The sequence below is a fragment of the Malurus melanocephalus genome, unplaced genomic scaffold, assembly GCF_030028575.1.
Source record: "Malurus melanocephalus ecotype Western Australia unplaced genomic scaffold, MMel_1.1 scaffold_898, whole genome shotgun sequence".
NCBI lineage: Eukaryota > Metazoa > Chordata > Aves > Passeriformes > Maluridae > Malurus > Malurus melanocephalus.
Genome location: NW_026624130.1, coordinates 1,287 through 19,223, shown reverse-complemented (window position 1 = coordinate 19,223; position 17,937 = coordinate 1,287). Strand labels below are relative to the sequence as shown.

At 44.7% G+C, this 17,937-nt stretch overlaps 1 protein-coding gene across 3 annotated transcripts in view; it reads right to left on the bottom strand.

Annotated features, from left to right (window-relative positions):
• Nucleotides 1–12,385, bottom strand: part of SYNJ1 (synaptojanin 1) — a 48,979-nt gene extending 36,594 nt beyond the window's left edge. For all 3 annotated transcript variants that reach the window (XM_057385977.1, XM_057385978.1, XM_057385979.1), the window contains exons 1-5: nucleotides 12,305–12,385; nucleotides 10,904–11,049; nucleotides 4,243–4,329; nucleotides 3,589–3,856; nucleotides 1,045–1,270 (exon numbers count right to left, since the gene is read on the bottom strand). In XM_057385977.1, the coding sequence (XP_057241960.1) occupies nucleotides 1,045–1,270; nucleotides 3,589–3,856; nucleotides 4,243–4,329; nucleotides 10,904–11,027 (705 nt within the window). In that variant the 5' untranslated portion in view covers nucleotides 11,028–11,049; nucleotides 12,305–12,385. The remainder of the gene's footprint in view (nucleotides 1–1,044; nucleotides 1,271–3,588; nucleotides 3,857–4,242; nucleotides 4,330–10,903; nucleotides 11,050–12,304) is intronic.
• Between the last annotated feature and the right edge of the window lie 5,552 nt (nucleotides 12,386–17,937).

Sequence of the window (17,937 nt, the reverse complement as noted above, 5' to 3'; positions counted from 1 at the left end):
ATTTCCCGTGATCTCATGCTCCCTCTCAGAATCAAAATTCACAACGTGTAAGGAAATACAGCTTTTATTATTTTGGCTCGAGTAACTTCTGCACTAGGAGTAAGATGTTTTAAACAACTTGGTAAGACTTTCCTGCAGGAACAGTTAAAAGGAAAACCAGTGCACAGAACAGCACCGTGAAGCCTATTCGGAGCACTCGCACAGATTTTCCGCATCAGAAACCAACGTATCGGGGTCCACGAAGTATGCAGGAACGAACACCTGAAGCGGAATAACACGCCACAGCCATTCGGTGACATTGGCGTGCCAAGAAACTTGGGTATGGAAAGCGCAACAAGAGTGCTCCGAYTAAACTCCTAAAAGTGCAGGTGTACAAGCGGAGCCCTTCCTGGACGAAGTCCTCCTTCAGTCACCTTGGGCTCTGGAAGGAGTCGGTGAGTCAGCCAAAGATACCTGGGAACACGAACACGGCTGCAGGAACAACCCCCTGGGAACAGGATATCGTGAGAAGTGAGCCAAYGAAGGCCAGCAAAGAAAGATTTAGCAGGTTCTCGCATTTCTGCGTAACAAAGGCAGAGMTATGAAATCCAAGGCAGTGGAATTACAGTGGTTTTACAAGCTGCCTTTCAGAGGAGCTGTGCTAAGGGGAACACTTTTATTTTTCCTGAGCCACGAGGTACCGGTGTTTTGGTATTTACCAAAAATACCTTTTGCTTGTTTCTTTTACTTCAGATTAGCTCAGGCCAGAAGTGGCTCACGCTGCCGTGCGGCTCAAGGGGAAGTGCAGCCACCCACAGGAGTTCAGCACCTTCTTAAGCTACTGCAATTCAGACCCGGGCATGCATTGACCATAAGCCACGCTAAAAACCGAGATCATTGAATTACGTAACCTACTTAGTTTCCTAATTTAGCACCAAAGAAACTGTTCCAATACCTGTGGTGGCAGGCTTGACTCGCCATTTGTCGATGTAGAGCAACAATCTAACAAAAAGCACGCTTACGCTGGCTTGCCAGCCAAGCTGAAGGCACTGGAGCGTAACATACCTGCTCTGTTTCAACAAAATTGGCAACGTGACCATCGTCGTTTGTTCCCCGGACGTTAAATCTGGTGCCAGCCCGTTCACAACTTAGTCGTGAAATGAGACAAGCCTTTGCCTGCTTGTGAGCTGCGTAAATTGTCCTTATCTCCACTCCTCCGCACATGAGGCGTAACAGCCAGTCATCACAGTTCACACCATAGTGCTTCAGATGTAAATGCAGCGACTGGTTCCTGTCAGTCAGGGAGAAAATAACCAAGAAATAACTGGAAGGAATTACAATCCAGCTCAAACTGTTAAGCCAGCTACTAACTCCTTACATTTTTCACCTACTAACACAAATAAGAACAGGAAAACAAGAATCCTATAGTTTTGTAATATAACTCTCATTTAAATGTCCAATGAAATAGCAAAGTTTRCAAGAGAACATCTTAAACATTTGCACAGTGAGAAGATGGAGTGAAGCTGTGAATTTCAATGAGACCTTAAAAAAAAAAATAACCCTTACAGCCCTTGCTAGCCACCCATCAAAAAACAACACTCCAGGCTTGTTTCTATTTCTCTGCTCACCCTCGTTTTCGTAAGCCAAAGATTACAGACTCTGGGAAAAGCAAAACAGCATTCCAATGACAGGGTCACTTTATCTGTAGTGGGTAAAGCACCATTCAATCTCACAMCACCACAAAATGCAGCTAGAAAAGAAATTTTTATCAATATACATTGAATACTTTAATCATATGCCACCGTAACACATCACTCCTCAGACAGGCTTCCAGGAATATGTTTCTAGCCAACTGATTCCAAAATTTCTTTAAATACCAACTTCAGGGTTAAGTGTTGGTGCTTTATATACTGCATATATCATTCTCTAATCGCAATTACCGCTCGCATGAAAGGAAGATCCAGAGTTTGAAAGTACCTGTGCATTTAGCAGCACTAGTCAAAGCTGTATTAAGTAAGAAAGAAGCTTGGGTTTGGTGAGGCTTTTTTGTCCATCTCACTGTAGTGGGGCTTGGCTTTCAATCTTCTTTGGAAACATTCACTTGTATAAAAAGGGAGCAAAGTTTTCTGCATGGCAAAGAAAAGCAAACTCCAGGAAGACGTCTGGTCGCGTCACCGCCCAGAAAAATCTACCGGAATTGCAAATGGTGTATTCGCCGTAACAGCTTAAACTCTTTCATTTTAGCCTTTTCGGCCGAAACCTAAGTATATGGCCGCATTATAACAGGACCCCAAAAGCAAACGGTATTCTTTCCCTGGGCACCCTGAGCCTGGAAGTTTGGCGCAGAAAAATCCCCAGGAAGGTCATTGAACGGCATACGCAGAATACTCGCCGTTCTTGACTTTTAGCAATTACATTTCTAGATCGTGGAATCCGGACGTTGCACCTACCTCCTGGGAGGATTAATTGTTACTGAAAAAAACAGAAGCAGGTTAACCTCAGAAGTTTTACAACAGCGGTCAGAACCAGCCCCCGACAGATCAACGGACAGCCAAGTCTTTTTCCAGATGCAGAGACACATAACAAGGTTGCCACAAGTCCTGTAAACCTACACCAAGGGGAATCATGTCTCTGAAGACTAGAGCTTATTTYCCACCTTAATAATTTTGTCTTATACTTCACTTGATCAGATTCCTGTACCTGACCGGAATAGAGGGAAAGACTAGAGAAGCATTGGCTCCTATGCCAAAGCTGGTTTTCTGGTTTTTTTTGGCCAGAAGAGGGGGAAGGACGTAGCTTTCCACCCGCTCTAACGGCGTAAAACCAAGTCTTCGGCACCCTTCCGAGGCTGCCAGACACACAGAGAATTTTAAAAAAGGCTGAAGACAAGGGACCAGCATTTCTGACACGGCGGTGTACGTTATCAGCATTATTTAAGCTGCCGATTGGCAGAAACAGTAGCGTTCCCATCACCAAAAATTATCTGTGTGAGAACCTATACTTTATTAAAAAATATCCAGTAAAAGCATAGTGACTTCAGCAGCCAAGCAAAGCGCACTTTGTAGCAGGGCATACCTGCTGCSTCAACAAAAGCAGCAATATTGCAATTTTCTGAGTAACAGAACTTTTGAAGTGCTTTCATATGTTGGAAATCCCCTTGGAATCTATCTGTAAGCACCACATTGTTTTAGAATCCATAATGTTCAAAGTAGTAATTTTTTTTTTCTTTGAGACTTCATTACCACAATAATTAAAAAAAACTTTTAAAAATTATTTTTAATCATTTAAAAAACAATCGATGAAGACTTAGGAAGCACCAAAAGTGACACACAACATCCCAGCAGATGTTCAGATGATAATACAATATAAGCGGCAAAAAAATCCGCACCTTCCAATTAAGAAACTGCACGTTGTCACAGAAACATCTTGTCATTAACAACATACTTCTGCCCTTAGAGTTCAAGTGATGCTATTCTATCTCCTCAAGAATTGTGGGAGAAAGGTGTACACGTAAGAGCTGGGAAAAACAGGATAAAATATTGCCAGGCATTAGTTTGTAGAAGAATTCTTACTCTTATGTAATGCCCACCGAACCAATTCTGAACTCACCAGAAGAACCTGTTGTCAGTGGTGCGCTCCTGCATGCTGCGGTGAGCACTGAGACTCAGGTCTAAGCTGACACCGGTTGCGGACCACGCGAAATAAAAGTTTCCAGAGTTCAATACTTTGCGCACTTCCGAAATACGATCCTCGTCCATTGGGTCGACTCGCAATGACACAAACTCGGTGGAAGTAACTCGGAAAACTTCAGAGTCCTGAATTTTTCCTACGGACATGCATCCTGTTACTAGAACCAGATAATGTAACAGCGTGTCTCCTGCAAAACAAGAAAGGGTGCAGGTAGGAGAATGAAACTTAGCAGAGCAGGATGTCGATTCACTTATGCGCAAAAGGCACACAAGCCAAGCCCAGTTTTGCCTGAAAAAAAGTATAAAAAAGAACCGAGAACACATACCCAAGTTCTATAGAAGAAAAAGGGAAACTAGACTGCAAAGAACAGGGATTGCAAAACCAGGAGTTATTTTTGTCCACTCCCTGTTTTTGGGAGTGCTCTAAACTTGTAAGTTATTCCRCAAAGAAAAAAACAAAACAAACAAACAAATAAAGAATGAGCCCCGTTCCTTTCGAAAAGATCCAATTTTAAAGGAGCAGCATGGTACGCTTTCTCAAATGCAAATTTCAAGTTTTGCATGTTTGACTCACCGAGGTTTAATCGTAACACACCCAAGAGCCCATACGCATCCATGACTTTGGAGTACGTATTCTTGATTGTGTCTTTTTCTGCAGAAGCTGTGGAGAGAAAACGTAAGATTTACTGACGGAAAAGCCCCGAGACTATCGCAGTGAGAACGAGCCGCTCTAAACCAAAAACCCGAGGCATTACAAAAGCTTATGTGATGCTTCTGGAAAGAATTTGAAATGTATGAGCATATGGCACTGTATAGTGGAAAAGGAGGATTTGATTCTATGACAAATATGATCACACTATGTTTTAAGCAAAAAAAAAAAAAAGGAATTGCAAAAACTCCAAGTGATATTAATGGAAAACACCTGCATTTTTAACAACATCATCTCTTATTCTCTACAACTCAGGCAAATAAGACGCCTGAGAATGTTCTCCWATAATTAAAATTAGTGCTAAATGTTGCTTTTTCCACGGGAAAAAAAAATTCTCCAAGAATAAAACCGAGATGTGAGAGTATTACCTCCGAATAGGATTTTCACAAGCATATTCTAACTACCCTACACATACTCCAAGCAAATCACAAAAAGCGGTAATTAAAAGCAAGGTCTTAGATGAATTAGGAAGACACAGTTTTCACAGACCGTTTTGAAAAAAAAAAACCCCAAAACAACCCTGTCATATTTTAGAGAAAATTAAAGTATATGTGCCATTACTCTCCTGGGAGTTGAGTGCCTATTTTAGCCTTCCATCAGCACCTCAACAGCCAAGCCCACAAGCTCGGCTGCAGAGCRGCAGCATCCCACTCGTCCTGAGCTTTTGCTCGTGACCGAGATTGCACCGGAAGGGCGAGACCGACAATTCCAGCTTTGCCCTYGGATCTATGGGAATCGAGATTCCGTGGTCGGTGAGGATCGGCACTATTTTGCTTTGACACTAGAAACCTCAAAATAYGACACAAAGAACAGTAAATTGAAATGCCTATTGACCTGGTATTCTACCGTGTTCTCTCTCTCTCACACATTAGCTACGCCATTTAGAATAAAATCTATATTTTATTTAAAATTTTAAAAAACGCTCTAGTTCAGTTTGATTTGCTCTTCTAAACAAGTATTCCCTAAGCTTAGTACAGCCACCCTGTGCACAAGCCTACCCCTTCTGTTCAAGTATCCGCCAGCTCTGTTATTAAAGCGGATCAGACAATGTAACATAGAGGAAACATTTAACCACAGCCTGAACTCCCACCCCCCATTCAATGTTTTATTAAGTTGATTTTAAAAAGTTTCTTGACCTTATTGCACTGATGCCTAYTGAACTAATATTTCTGTAATACAGATGTAATAAAAAGAGATATCGCAGCATGAGGATTTATTTCTAAAGCCCTCACCGAGGATAAGTGTTAAGAACCTGCAGCCAGTCTAAAAACAGTTTGTCAGCATCACCAAACTGGTTCTGTTAAACAGAAAACCACTGAGCTGGAAAGAAATTCTAAACTTCAAACCCTGGTTCTTTAGAATCCATTTTTGAGAAAGTGTTTAATGATGCCAATCCACTCTTCTAAACTCAACTCTCCATAACCCCAAAAGCCGCTACGTTCTTCGTCCACATTTGAAATTATCACGGAAAGATCGGGTTTCATTTCAACCCGACTAAGAACAGTTCTTAAAGATGCCCGCTGGGATTGAATGACACGCCTTTTCTGTCTTATACGGATTTATTCTCTATTCCCACTGTGGAGAACGCTGGATATCCTTGTTAAGCCTTAATAAAGAAATGCTCAAAGTAAAAGTAGCATGGGCTTTGCAAATTCAGACCGACAAAAAAGACCAATAAAGGCTAATAAAGTATCAAACKGTTACGAAACCAGCCAACCGAACAAAAACAGAGAAACTTAGTGTGGCCAGTCAATTATTATTTTCTTAAGGCATCTAAGAACCTTAAAGCATTTCGGCATGAACCGAAAGCATTTCACGACTGATTTTGCAGTCACATTGGACCCAATTCAGGGTGAACGCGGCAAAGCTTTTCCACAGTGACCGTCTAAGTGTTTCTATCTCACACCGCCTGCACTTATCTCAATTTGGTTTTCAGGGCAAAAAATTCACACGGGCAATCGTCCAATACGGCCCTTGTCCAYGCTCACCAACCCCGGGCTTCTGCTTTCAGGGCAGACGGGGAACTTGCTGTGGTCAGGAGTGTTACAACATCAAGAAAAAGCACCTGAAGCTTCTGAAAACCAAGATGAAATAGGGAAGACACGGCTATATCACACTCCTTTCCATTCTCTTCTCATGGGACTCTATCCRGTGTCCTCGCCAGGCCAAAGTCTGCCCTTCAGAWGCCCGAGGCACCAGTCCTACTGACCCCTGTCCTTAGTCCTCCAAAAATTGAAAAATTTTATCCTTTCTCGATTGCTATTAAGCAATACCGAAAAACCCAAACCCAACTAACAAAAAACTCCACAAAATCGCAACACTTACGAATTGATTTTCAAATCAATTTGTAATGTACCTGTGGAGAAAGGCAGAAAGCCCCATTTGCAGTGTCAAGAGAAAAACAACAAAAATTCAAGTCAGTATTTATTAAGGATTAACAGGCAACAGCATCTTTAAATGTAATCTGTAATAAGCACACCTTATCGATCACAGACTCATTTAAGGTGGCCAGTTCAATTATTTTAAAGGCAGTATGTCAGCACTCCCAGTGTTACACTAAGGGAACCCCATCAACAATCCTGTTTTCATGATAATGTGGTTCAACGTTTATTCCGCTTCATTCCAGATCCAGAAATCAGTTTCCCAATTTTAGCAATTAAAAGGCTCAGACCACATTAAAAGTCACCACGTAGGCTTTCTACAGTTCCACTACTCGGTGAGTTCACAGGGTGCCATGAGACAGCACATTTTAAGCCAATGGCTACAATTTGCAGATAGAATAAGGGACTCCATGCTGGAAACAAAACCACAGTCCCGAAATTACGTGCGTTTCCTTCAGATCCAAGATTTCTCACTTGCGTTACACAGGAAAAAGTCCACACTAATGTCACTTAAAGAGGTTTAGAATCTGAAATACCTGAAAAACACCCTGAAAGATTTATGAACAACTGAATTTGGTTTTGAGCTTTTAAGACTGAGGTTTTCAAGGGTTTTGTCAAATTAGGACAGTTACATTTTCGGTATTTCAATTAAAGCTAATACTTGAATATCACCACACAGGTGACATTAAAATCAGAATGGAGCCACCACTTTCATTTATTAAATTAACCAACCGAAGAACTATTTTATTACTTTTGATACCTCTTTTATTGACACACCCCTAATACCGGCTCAGCTTGGGATGGCGGGGGTGAGGGGACAGTGCCAGATTGCTTTTCAAGGCCCGGTGAGACCCCCCGGGTTAAGACACGTGGAAGGATTTTCTTATTTAGAAGCGGTATGAGTAGCACCGCTAACCACGGYGGTGAATAGCTACCGGGTTGCCTGCCGCACACAGGTTAGTTACTACGGCTCTTACTTCGGCTCCAGAGAGCCCAGGTGGGCACTGCATCTCCTCCCGCTCACACCCGCTCTCTCCTCAGCTTTCCTATGACACTGAAGTCCGAGGATGCGCACGACGCTCCCRCTCGGTGTGCTTACAGCTCAGTGTTTTCCCAGACAGAATGTTCTCCTTTGCTCATGCCAGGCGACAGGAGTAAAGATAGCTTCCCACCCGTTTCGGGATGACTCACCAGCGGCAAGAGGGAGAACACACTCCTGCCCGGTCAGGGAAACCTTTCCAGGTAAGAAGTCTCAGAGAGCACTATTTCCAATAAATACACTGCCTAATTCACATGGCAAATAAGAAAAGTGGATCTATGGCACTCTCCCACTAAATTCTAAACAAATCATCAATGAAGCTGCTGACATTTAAACCCAAGTGCTCTCAGAAGCCTCTGAGAGGGATCCCCTCGGACTCCAGGGTCTCAGGCTAATTCAACACCACGACTGTGCCGACCAAAGAGGTGTTAAATGTACAAAGGAAAGCAAAGCATTGCTTGGGTGTTTCGGTCACAGCAATATCAGTTAATCCACACGGAACGCCTCCGGCAGAAGCGTGGCCTAGGCTGCTCAGATCGAACCGTTACACGACCACCACCTCTGAACTCTCTCTTCGACCCTCTTCCTCGCTTCCCTTCGACCTGGCCGACCAGAACGGCAYACAGAACACGCACTGAAAATCACCCACTGTCTGCGCCTTTCCTACCGAGGCTGACCTAAATCCTCTGAATCATCTTGCAGTGCCTCACCAGGGGCACAGGGGAGGAAGGTTAATGCAGCTATCCTTCCCTCAGCAAAAGGACAGATGCGCTTCCTTTAAGATGACATTTAAAGGATCACTAAGCTTTCATTCCTTTCTCTGAGCCCATTTCAAAGCCAAATTTCTGTACATGGATATTCCACGAGGTGCGCTTCACCAAGGCTCTCAGAACTGSACCGAGTGAATTAGGTTCAATGCTAAAGGGTATTTCACTAGGCTGTGCATGTATGATACATTTGACATACAGGTAATAACTATGGTCAGGTATAAGGCTAAACACCTTGTTTAACCTCCTGTATTAACCAAGATATTTGGAAAAATGGCTAACAGTTTTGAGATCGGTATTGTCAATTTTTGTACTCTAAAAAGTGGTAGCACCGTCACCAAAACCCAGAGGTTTTTGATTTTAAAGCGATGCAGCTCTGGATTTAAATCGATACATACTTGATCTGTCCATTTTTCTGTCTGTTCGCACAGATTTCACAAACATGGGAAATCCTCCCTGAGGGACTGCTGTCTATTATTTTGACCAATACCTGGAAGTTTGTACAGCTACAGACCAGAATCTTCTGGCCGCATTCCGCGACACGACCGGCAAGACTGAGAAGCGGCACTTCGCAAATCTTCCCCGAGCACTAATAACTGCACTCCTTTAAAGACACATTAAAAAGAACAGATACCAGATGGGAGCAGCAAGCAGAAAAAGAGAAGAAAAAATCTTGAGCAAGGGTACTCCAAGCTTTTTCTGCTGTCAGTTTAAGATTGTGATCTTCCAACCATCAAGAGAAGGATCAGTTCCCAAAGAATTTAGGGAATTARATGGAAATAAAATAGAGGGAATCAAAGAAAAAGGGCACTGCTAAATATTCAATTGAAACCTATTCCCCACGCACCAGACAGGAAAAGAGTAAGAAGTTTCTGATTAAGGTTACTGAAAAYAATGCTCAGTAACTACCTCCAGATGACCTGGACATTTGCTACGAGGTAACCTATCAATTAGAATTCCAGGGACAATGCTTTGCAGATTAATAACGTGCTATCGCTAAGTACAGAACCAAAGAGGAGAGAGGCTTCCAAACTTCCTTCGGGCCCAGCTTCCTCTGCTCGGTAACAACAAGGCAGCAAGCGGGGCGAGAACTTTGCACGGGTTTTCATTTTTAGGGAAGGACGCATATCCGGGCGCCCGCAGTGTATCCCAGCACGAGAAGCGACTTACTGCCCTTTTAGYGCGTAACTTTCAGGAATAAATAATTTTCCATGTGTTAGCCCTTAAATAGCTTAAGCGTGTTGTGTAATTAACCAAACACAGGCTAAAACAACCTATTCTGCAAATATTCAAAAATATATTTTATGGCTGACACTAAGTCTGTTCGTTACCTTTATGACTGGACACTTATTCCCAATCCTTMCTACACGATGCTTTATGAATACTGCCACCAATTCAAAGAGATTACKTAAATACATAGTAAGAAGAAACTGACAAAAAAAGAAGAATTTCAGTAGTAGGAGAAGAGTCATCCACTGTTCACCTGGACCATCGTACAGCTGCAGCAACCACGTCGGTCATTGCCAGGCCTCTAACAGGAACCGGCTACAGAAAAAAACTACCTCTACAGTACAAAGGCTTTCTACCAAAGAGTCAACTTCAAGCTTAGAAATGCTGTGCAACCGGGTGCTTTGACTTCCTAAAGAACGCAAACTTTTTACAATTTTACATATTTTAAAAGCCCGCGTATCGGTCTCACGGTTTTCTCCGTAAGAGAACACTTCTCATTTTAGTGGTCTCCAACAAAAAAAAAAAGGAGGGGGGCGGACAAGAATTTAAAGAAATAGCTCACGCATTTTTCACTTAAAACACGTAAAAATAACTTTGCAATGCAAGACATCTTGCTCCAAATATTACTCATTTTATTACAAGACAAACCAGTACAGAGTCTGGAAGGAGGTTAAAAATGCAGGGCCAAAATGAAAAGCCATCAAAAAACACACAAAATGAGATAAAACTGAATCACCATATAACACTTAAGGATATGGAATTTATCATTATGAAATGCAACACAGAGAATTAGCTTGTCCGTGAGTTATTGTGTGTTCAAAACGGGGTTGTTCAGACCCAAAGAAATAAGATGATGTTGCAAACAATTTTAAGAAAATTTAGTGTACATGAAAATATACACGCATAATGAAATGTAATTAAACATGTCAAATTCTCTCTCAAAAGATGAAAATGTCTCATTTTCTTTTCTCGTTYAAATCAGAGGCCTCTTCATTAGCAAATAGGAAAACCGAGCAGTTGTTTTCTTTACATTCCACAAATAAATGACTCACAAAATGTCAAGCCTGACACCTTTCTAACACTGTAGTTACCAAAACAGATTGACTTACAGAGGACAGCCACAGCTCCGGACTCAAACATGAGACATTCTTCTCTGTTCCTGGTTTCCACAATCACACTGAAGGGAAGTGGATCCACCTTGTGATAGACACGGTATCCTTTACTGAAAGCCATTTTGCCTCAATCGAAGGCAGCCCTGTCCAACACAAACCGATATTAGCGAAACCTTTCCGCGCTTCCGGATACCTCCCCACAAAGGGTTTGACCCGTGTCCTTTCCTAGGGATTTTATGTGTTCAACAAAGTCAATGGAAACCCCTGCTCCCTCTTTCTACCTCACGAGACTTATTTTATCCATGTTCCAAAACAAATACAGGGATTACCTAAAGATAACATAATAATGTTTCAACCTTTGAAACCGAGACAAATACCTTTCAAAACAYGGATTTTTTCTAAAGCTTCTCGGAGACAACTAGAATGTTACAGAATCCCAGACTGGTTTGTATCGGAAGGGACCTTAACATCCCTTTCTACCTCATCCCTTCCTCAGGCAGGGACATATTCCAATATCCCAGGTTGCTCCAAGCCCTGACCGACCTGGCCTTGGACACTTCCAGGCTCTGGGCAACCCGTGCCAGGGCCTCACCACCTTCCCAGGGAACGCATGTATAAATCTAATCCTACTGTCTTTCAGTTTGAAGCGATTTCTTTCCCGGAAAAAAAGGAGAATGTTTTCCAGCTACCAGCAATATGGAAAAATATCAACCACCTTAATGGCAAGCTAGGGCCAAAACCAGAGGAGCAGTCTTCAATTTTCAGATCTATTTTACTAATTGTACAAAATTAGTATAAAAGCACAGTATATTTTATACGCTGAACCCACCCAGACATTTTAAAGGATCGTACCAAGATGAAAATCGGCAACCTATTTTCGGCGCTTTCTCACCTTCCCCCCCCCCCCCCCCTTTTTTTTAAAACGAAAACAGGGTTTGGATTTAAACCTGCCCTGCGGCGGCCGAAACATCGCAGCGTCGTACCGGTGACGCTGCCCGTCAGCCACGCACGACTGAGACCTTAATAAAAATCCACGAAACGCGCACATCGCAACAAACCATAAACAAACGCGAGAGCAGCTTAAATTTTCCGTGCTGAGGCTCGGAAAAACGCAGCGAAGGAGGACTACTCCGCAACGCCCGAAACGGGGCTTTCCCCCCTCCGCTCCCGGCAGGCCCCCGGACGCGCACTTCCCGCTCCGGCCTCTCCCCGAGCCCTGCGCACCCGGGCGGGCTCAGGGCACGGCCGAGCCGCGGGGCTCCCGCCGAGGGCGGCCACMTTCCCAGCGCAGCGAGGTGGGAGACGCTTGACAGCGTCCGCTCCATCTCGCCCGGCGCCTGAGCTCGTACGAGACCCCCCCGGGCTCCCCTCTCGGCCTCGCGGTACCGCCTCGCTCACCGTCCGCTGCCGCCGCCCACCCCCCCCGCACCGCCCGGTGCCGCGGAGCCACGGAGCCGGCGGGATCCGCTTCCTCCCGACCCCGCGTCCTTCCGCACTGCGCAGCCCGCCCCGGAAGGGAGGGGCCGGGGGGCGGGTGCTAGGGCCGTAGAGGGACGGAGCTGTTGTTTAAACGAACTGAGCCGTGGGTCGAACACAGGCAGTCCCGAGCCCCGCTGGGGGATCATTACGAGGGGCAAAGCCCAAGGGACAGTCTCGGGAACGGCCGTGAGGACCGAGCCCCCACTGAGTTACCGCGCTGGGGCAAAGGCTCACGACACTCACAGCGCCTCGGGTCGGGTGGGGGCACAGAATCCCGRCTAAAGCCGGCGTCTTCTCGACCGCAGTCATGGAATAGAACCGAGTGGAATATCCCGAGTTGGTAGGAACCCGCAAGAATCATCGCGTCCAGCTCCTGGTCCTTCACAGACGCCCCCAACAATCTGTGCATCCCTGGCAGCGTCGTCCGAACGCTCCCGGAGCTCTGGCAGCCTCGGGGCCGGGACCGTTCCCTGGGGAGCCTGGGAAGTGCTCAGCACCCTCTGGGAGGAAAAGYTTCTTTCTGATACCCGACCTAAACCTCTCCTGGCACAGCTCCGGCCGTTCCCTCGGATCCCGTCACTGTCACACAGCAGAGCTGACCCTCGGGAGGAGCTGCGGACCCTAAAGAGTTCTCCGCTTGATCTCTTCTCCAGCTGAACAAGCCCAGGACCCCCAGCTGCTCGTGTGGCTCAACATGTTCTCAGCGAAGAGTGCGGAGTTTGGGAGGCAGACTTGACAGCCGCTCGAGCCCAGGGGATTTTTCYYATCCTTGGCTCAGGACAGCTCGTTCCTAGCGCATCTGCCCCTGGCACGGCAGGAGCAGGGCGGCCGCTCCGCGTTCCGCGCTCCGGGGTGCGCTCGGGCGGAACCGCAGCCTCYGGTGCCGCACCTGTCCCGGGGCCCCGCCCTGCGGGTTCCGCCCGCGCCTCCCGCTCCGTCATCCCCGCAGGCCCCCACACTCCCCGCTGAGTTGCCTCCGATTTCCCAGGGGGGTCCTCGGCAGGAGCGGCTCCCGCGAGCCTCCCGCCCGYCCCCGGCGCCGCTGAGCTGACCGCCCACGTCCTAATTCGGGCACAGGAATTTTTAATATCCTTAAATAATTGGATCATAACAACCACCTAAGCTCGTATAACAAGTGAAATTAGCACTACTCTCATTCTAGGATATAAATTTCATTCATAGCACTTAATTTACCTTGGATTTATTTGAATTATTTCTGCTACGTKATTTCAATCTTTGAGATGGTTAAACTAATAAGTAGTTCTGTTGCAGGCAGAATTGCTGTGTGGTGAACTGTATACACCTGTGCTCATTGTATACTGACAATGCTAAGTCCAATGCTAAGTCCAATTTTAAGGCCAGTTTCTCTGTAGAAAAGTTGCATTCAGATTCTCAATGTTTAGCTGAAAGCTACACATTTTAATCCTAGAAAATGRAAAAAATGACACTTTAAACTTAATTTTTTTTCTTCGGATTGTCTCGTTTCGCACCGAGATCCAGTAGGCCGCGCTCAGCGTACGCGCACGCTTAGCGGGTGGCGGAGAAAATTCGGAGAAGCTTACGCCTCCCACCGTAGCCGTGAAGATTCTGTAGAGCCCGTCCCTCCCCAAGGTCTCTCCTCTGGGCACAGAGAAAGAGATTTGGCCGTGCTCTTTGTTCTGGGTGAATAACAGTTTTTCCCCAGTCGTTGGTTTTATTTCCTTTATTATTGCTGCAATATTCCTTCAGACACAGGTGTTTAGAACACCTTTACAGACTTTCAAACACCTATAAGGTCTAAGTTTGCAACTGTATATTTTATTTACACTACATRAAATGTTTCTACGACTTGTCGGGGTGTTGCTGAGGTCTTTTACAACTTCTTTACTACAAAGTAAAATTGTTAAATAATGTTGGTTTCAACGGACACTTTTTAAAACACTCTTAAATCCCGTTTCCAGGGCTTTTGAGAGCCTCTCCAAGGCTATGTAGAAGATCTGGAAAAGAGTAGTAAAGTTTTTTCAAACCTGCATTAGAAACTTTCTCATTTTCWACACATTCATTTTAACACGGTTTACACTACTTTTGGGCCCTTACAAGACTGCTCAGAACTCCAACAGATATGCCTCATGTATTTGTAAACTACTGTGACATCTTTAATAGAACTACTTTAAATTTGTTTTGTACATGTCAGATCCTTTTTATATGCACAACTCTTTAATTATATGTTATGATAGACTTTTTCAGATTTCTACCCGTGCCAAGACAAAAAACCTCATACCAGGTGCAGCCAACAATCCAAGCAGCACCACAACCCTCAGAACACCTGCAGACAACAGGACACTCCAAATAGGTACAAACTACAGATCTGCATGCTACCCAGTAACACACAGGACTTCAGAGACAACAAATAACCTCACCACTTCTTATAATGTTTTTTACTACAGGTGTTGCCAAGTTTTGCACAGGCTCTTTAAGAGACCTCAGGTTTTTTAATGACAATTCTGTACCCCTTTAAACTTGTTTGTCACTATTTAAAATGCTTCCTTATGTCTGTCTTCTTAAAAATTCCTTACACAGTGTTTACTGCTCTTTGAAATACTATTACTGCTTACACCATCCACAAGAAATCACAGCCCTGCAGCTAATATAAAAATACAATATGGCCTCGACCCAGAGCAGTTAAATTGGCCATCACCAGGCCAGAAAAGGGGGGCCCTTTTCCTGGGGAGAACCAACGTGGCCCCCTCGTGCCTCCAGGTCAGGTCGGAGGCCCCTCTCTGGCCACACGGGCGGGCAGAGTCGCAGGAGGTTGTAGGAGGTGCTGCTGGTGCTGTGTGGGGCTCTTCTGGGCTTTTTCTAGTTTGGGTGCTTCTAACAATAGTACCGTTCTTCTCAYGAATTTGTTGAAATCAGAGGACTTTTTAATTATTGGATTTAGATCTTGTTTATATCGTGTGATGAAGGATCATAGATGTTCTTTGAGAAATTTTGATTTATTAATGATATTTATTTCTGGCATTTTAATGGTGCGTGGTTTTTTTGCCATTTAGATGGCAGAATTTTTCAAGTTGAACTTTTACAGAGTTAGTAGTATCTTACGTTATCTGGAATGGGCTACTAATGTGTATTTAGGATGTTTTTATTTGTTACATTCAAATACAGATTACATTTGAGATAGTTTCTTACTATTATTTCTGATATGCAATTAGGTGTGTTTGTTTGTAGCAGAGGGCTTGTCTCTAGTTTTGCTGGACATCTCTGAACACAGGGAGCGTTTATGGCTGTTACTTTTATTGGTAAGATTGTGTGTCTATGGTGCTGCGTGTTGCCTTCTCTTTAAAAAGGTGCATTGCATCACCTGGGGGAAAACTACTGGAGAATGTGTTCAGGGTTGGAAGTCTTGTTATTTGTACACTTTGATCTGAAYGAGTGGGAAACTGAGAGCAAATCCAACAGTTATCGCTGTTTGCTACCACTGTTGGCCTGCACGAGTTTTARGTGCGAGTTTCTTTTCCAGGGGTCAGGTAATATTTGTTCCATATGCATCATATTAGAGTGAAGGTATATACCATTATCTTTTTCCTTTTGCCCTCTTACCCATCCGGGATTTGAGCTTCAGCTTGCCAGGCTCAAGGCCTTGYTGGGAAGGCTGATGGTTTTAAACAAAAATAGCCAGACTGTAATATTGACAAAATTATTCTGCAAATATAAAAGAAACTATTTGGTATTTCTCTTTTTTGGTGCCTCCGATTCCRTTGCAGCTTTATCTGCAGCGGATTTGCTGTTTGTTGTACTGTCCAGAGTGATTCTTCTGGGTCTGGGGCCGGTTTGGTTTGGGAGTAATGGATCCAGGAATCTCTGCCAGTCATTTTTGCTGCTGTATGAGTGGTCAGTAGAAACTGATATGGTCCTTTCCACTTGGGCTGGAGGGTTTCTTCACTYCACAACCGGACATAGACCCAGTCTCGTGGCTGGTGAGGGTGAACTTTAATCTATCCAATGTTTCTGGGGAGGCTTGAACAACAAACTTATGCMGTGATGAAATCATATTTCCTAAGGAAATTACGTACTTTTAAAATTTTGGTCACTTACTACATGATTTTCCCTGGGAACAGTTATGGTGTGGTAGGATCTTCTATACAGAATCTCATGAGGGCTTTGGAGCTTGGCTGAATTCTGATTCTAAGTAATGCCCGAGAGAGAGCCTKTGGCCACTTAAGTTTCTCGACAGCTTTTGTTCATTTGTCTTTTTAGGCTTAGATTCATTTTTTTTTACTTTTCCACTGGATTGTGGTTTCAAAGGAGCATGCAAATCCTTCCTCCCTTCCTCCCTTCCTCCCTTCCTCCCTTCCTCCCTTCCTCCCTTCCTCCCTTCCTCCCTTCCTTCCTTCGCACTGAGCTCTTGCCACAGGGGACTATTAGGTCTAAAAAGGCTGTGAGTTTGTGTTCTTTTCACAGGGGAATTGGAAATAGTGATTGATGAATTGCAGAAAAGTTTTCTGAAACCTTTCCCCCTTCCCATCCTTTGCTGTTACATCTTCTCTTTCTGCCTTTGAATTTACAGCTGTTCCCTAGTGTCATTTGCCCTGCGTGAATTCCTTGCAGCTCCTAACTGGAAAAACCTGGGATAACTCAGAGGGGACAGTGGTGACATTTTTAGCTGAAAGCCTGGGGTAACTGAGAGGGGTCACAAGAATTATTTGTGTAGAAGAATGTGAAGGGATGTCAAGGGAAGCAAGGTGGCATTTTTCAGGGAAAACCTGAGGTGATGTTTAGGGGAGGGAATGCACATTTTTGGCGTACAAAAGAGTTAATCAATATTGTACAGGAAGGAAAATTCCAGGGAGAAAACTGGATGTAATCTGAAGGGGACAGAATGAATATTTTGAAGTAAGAATGAGGTGCTCAGGAGTAGCCTACGTGGTTCTGTTTAAAAGTCCACTTAGTATACAGGGGGATAAAAATGGACATAAAGTCTGAGCCTGTCCCAGAGGCTTTATGCCAGCTGCTGTCCTCCACCAATGACTGCAGCTCGTGCTGCCCATACTAAGCACCCCAGAGTCATCATTTCAGATCGAGCTCTGTGCTGCTTTGCCTGTGGCTCTGCTGTCCCAATTCCAGCCTCAGGCCTGAGATGTTTGTTTTGCCTCCAGCTCTGYCTYGTCTCATCTCCACAGCCACAATTTTTGTTTGGCCTCCAGCCCCGGGGTCTGTATTTCAGGCAAGCCAGGGGATTTTATTTCAGCTCCCCAGTCAGAGTTTCAGCCCCGTCTCTGCATCATGCCCCCACGATCTTCATAAACACCTCCGTGAGATGCCAGCCCTCCGGTCACTATGTCAGCTCTACTCGATTCCABCTCCAGGTCTCCCAGAGCTTTCTTTCCCTGCCAGCTCTGCATCTCCCACTATGGCCAGCTGAAGCTGCTCGTGCATCAGAACAGGATGTTTATTTCAGGCCTGTGAGGTCTGTGAAGCTTCAGCCTCAGCTCTGAACTGCACATTCCCGCTCCGGCCCTCTCTGCCGTGGCGTGGGGATTGCGAGCGGGGGGCTGAGCGCGACTCCAAAACGC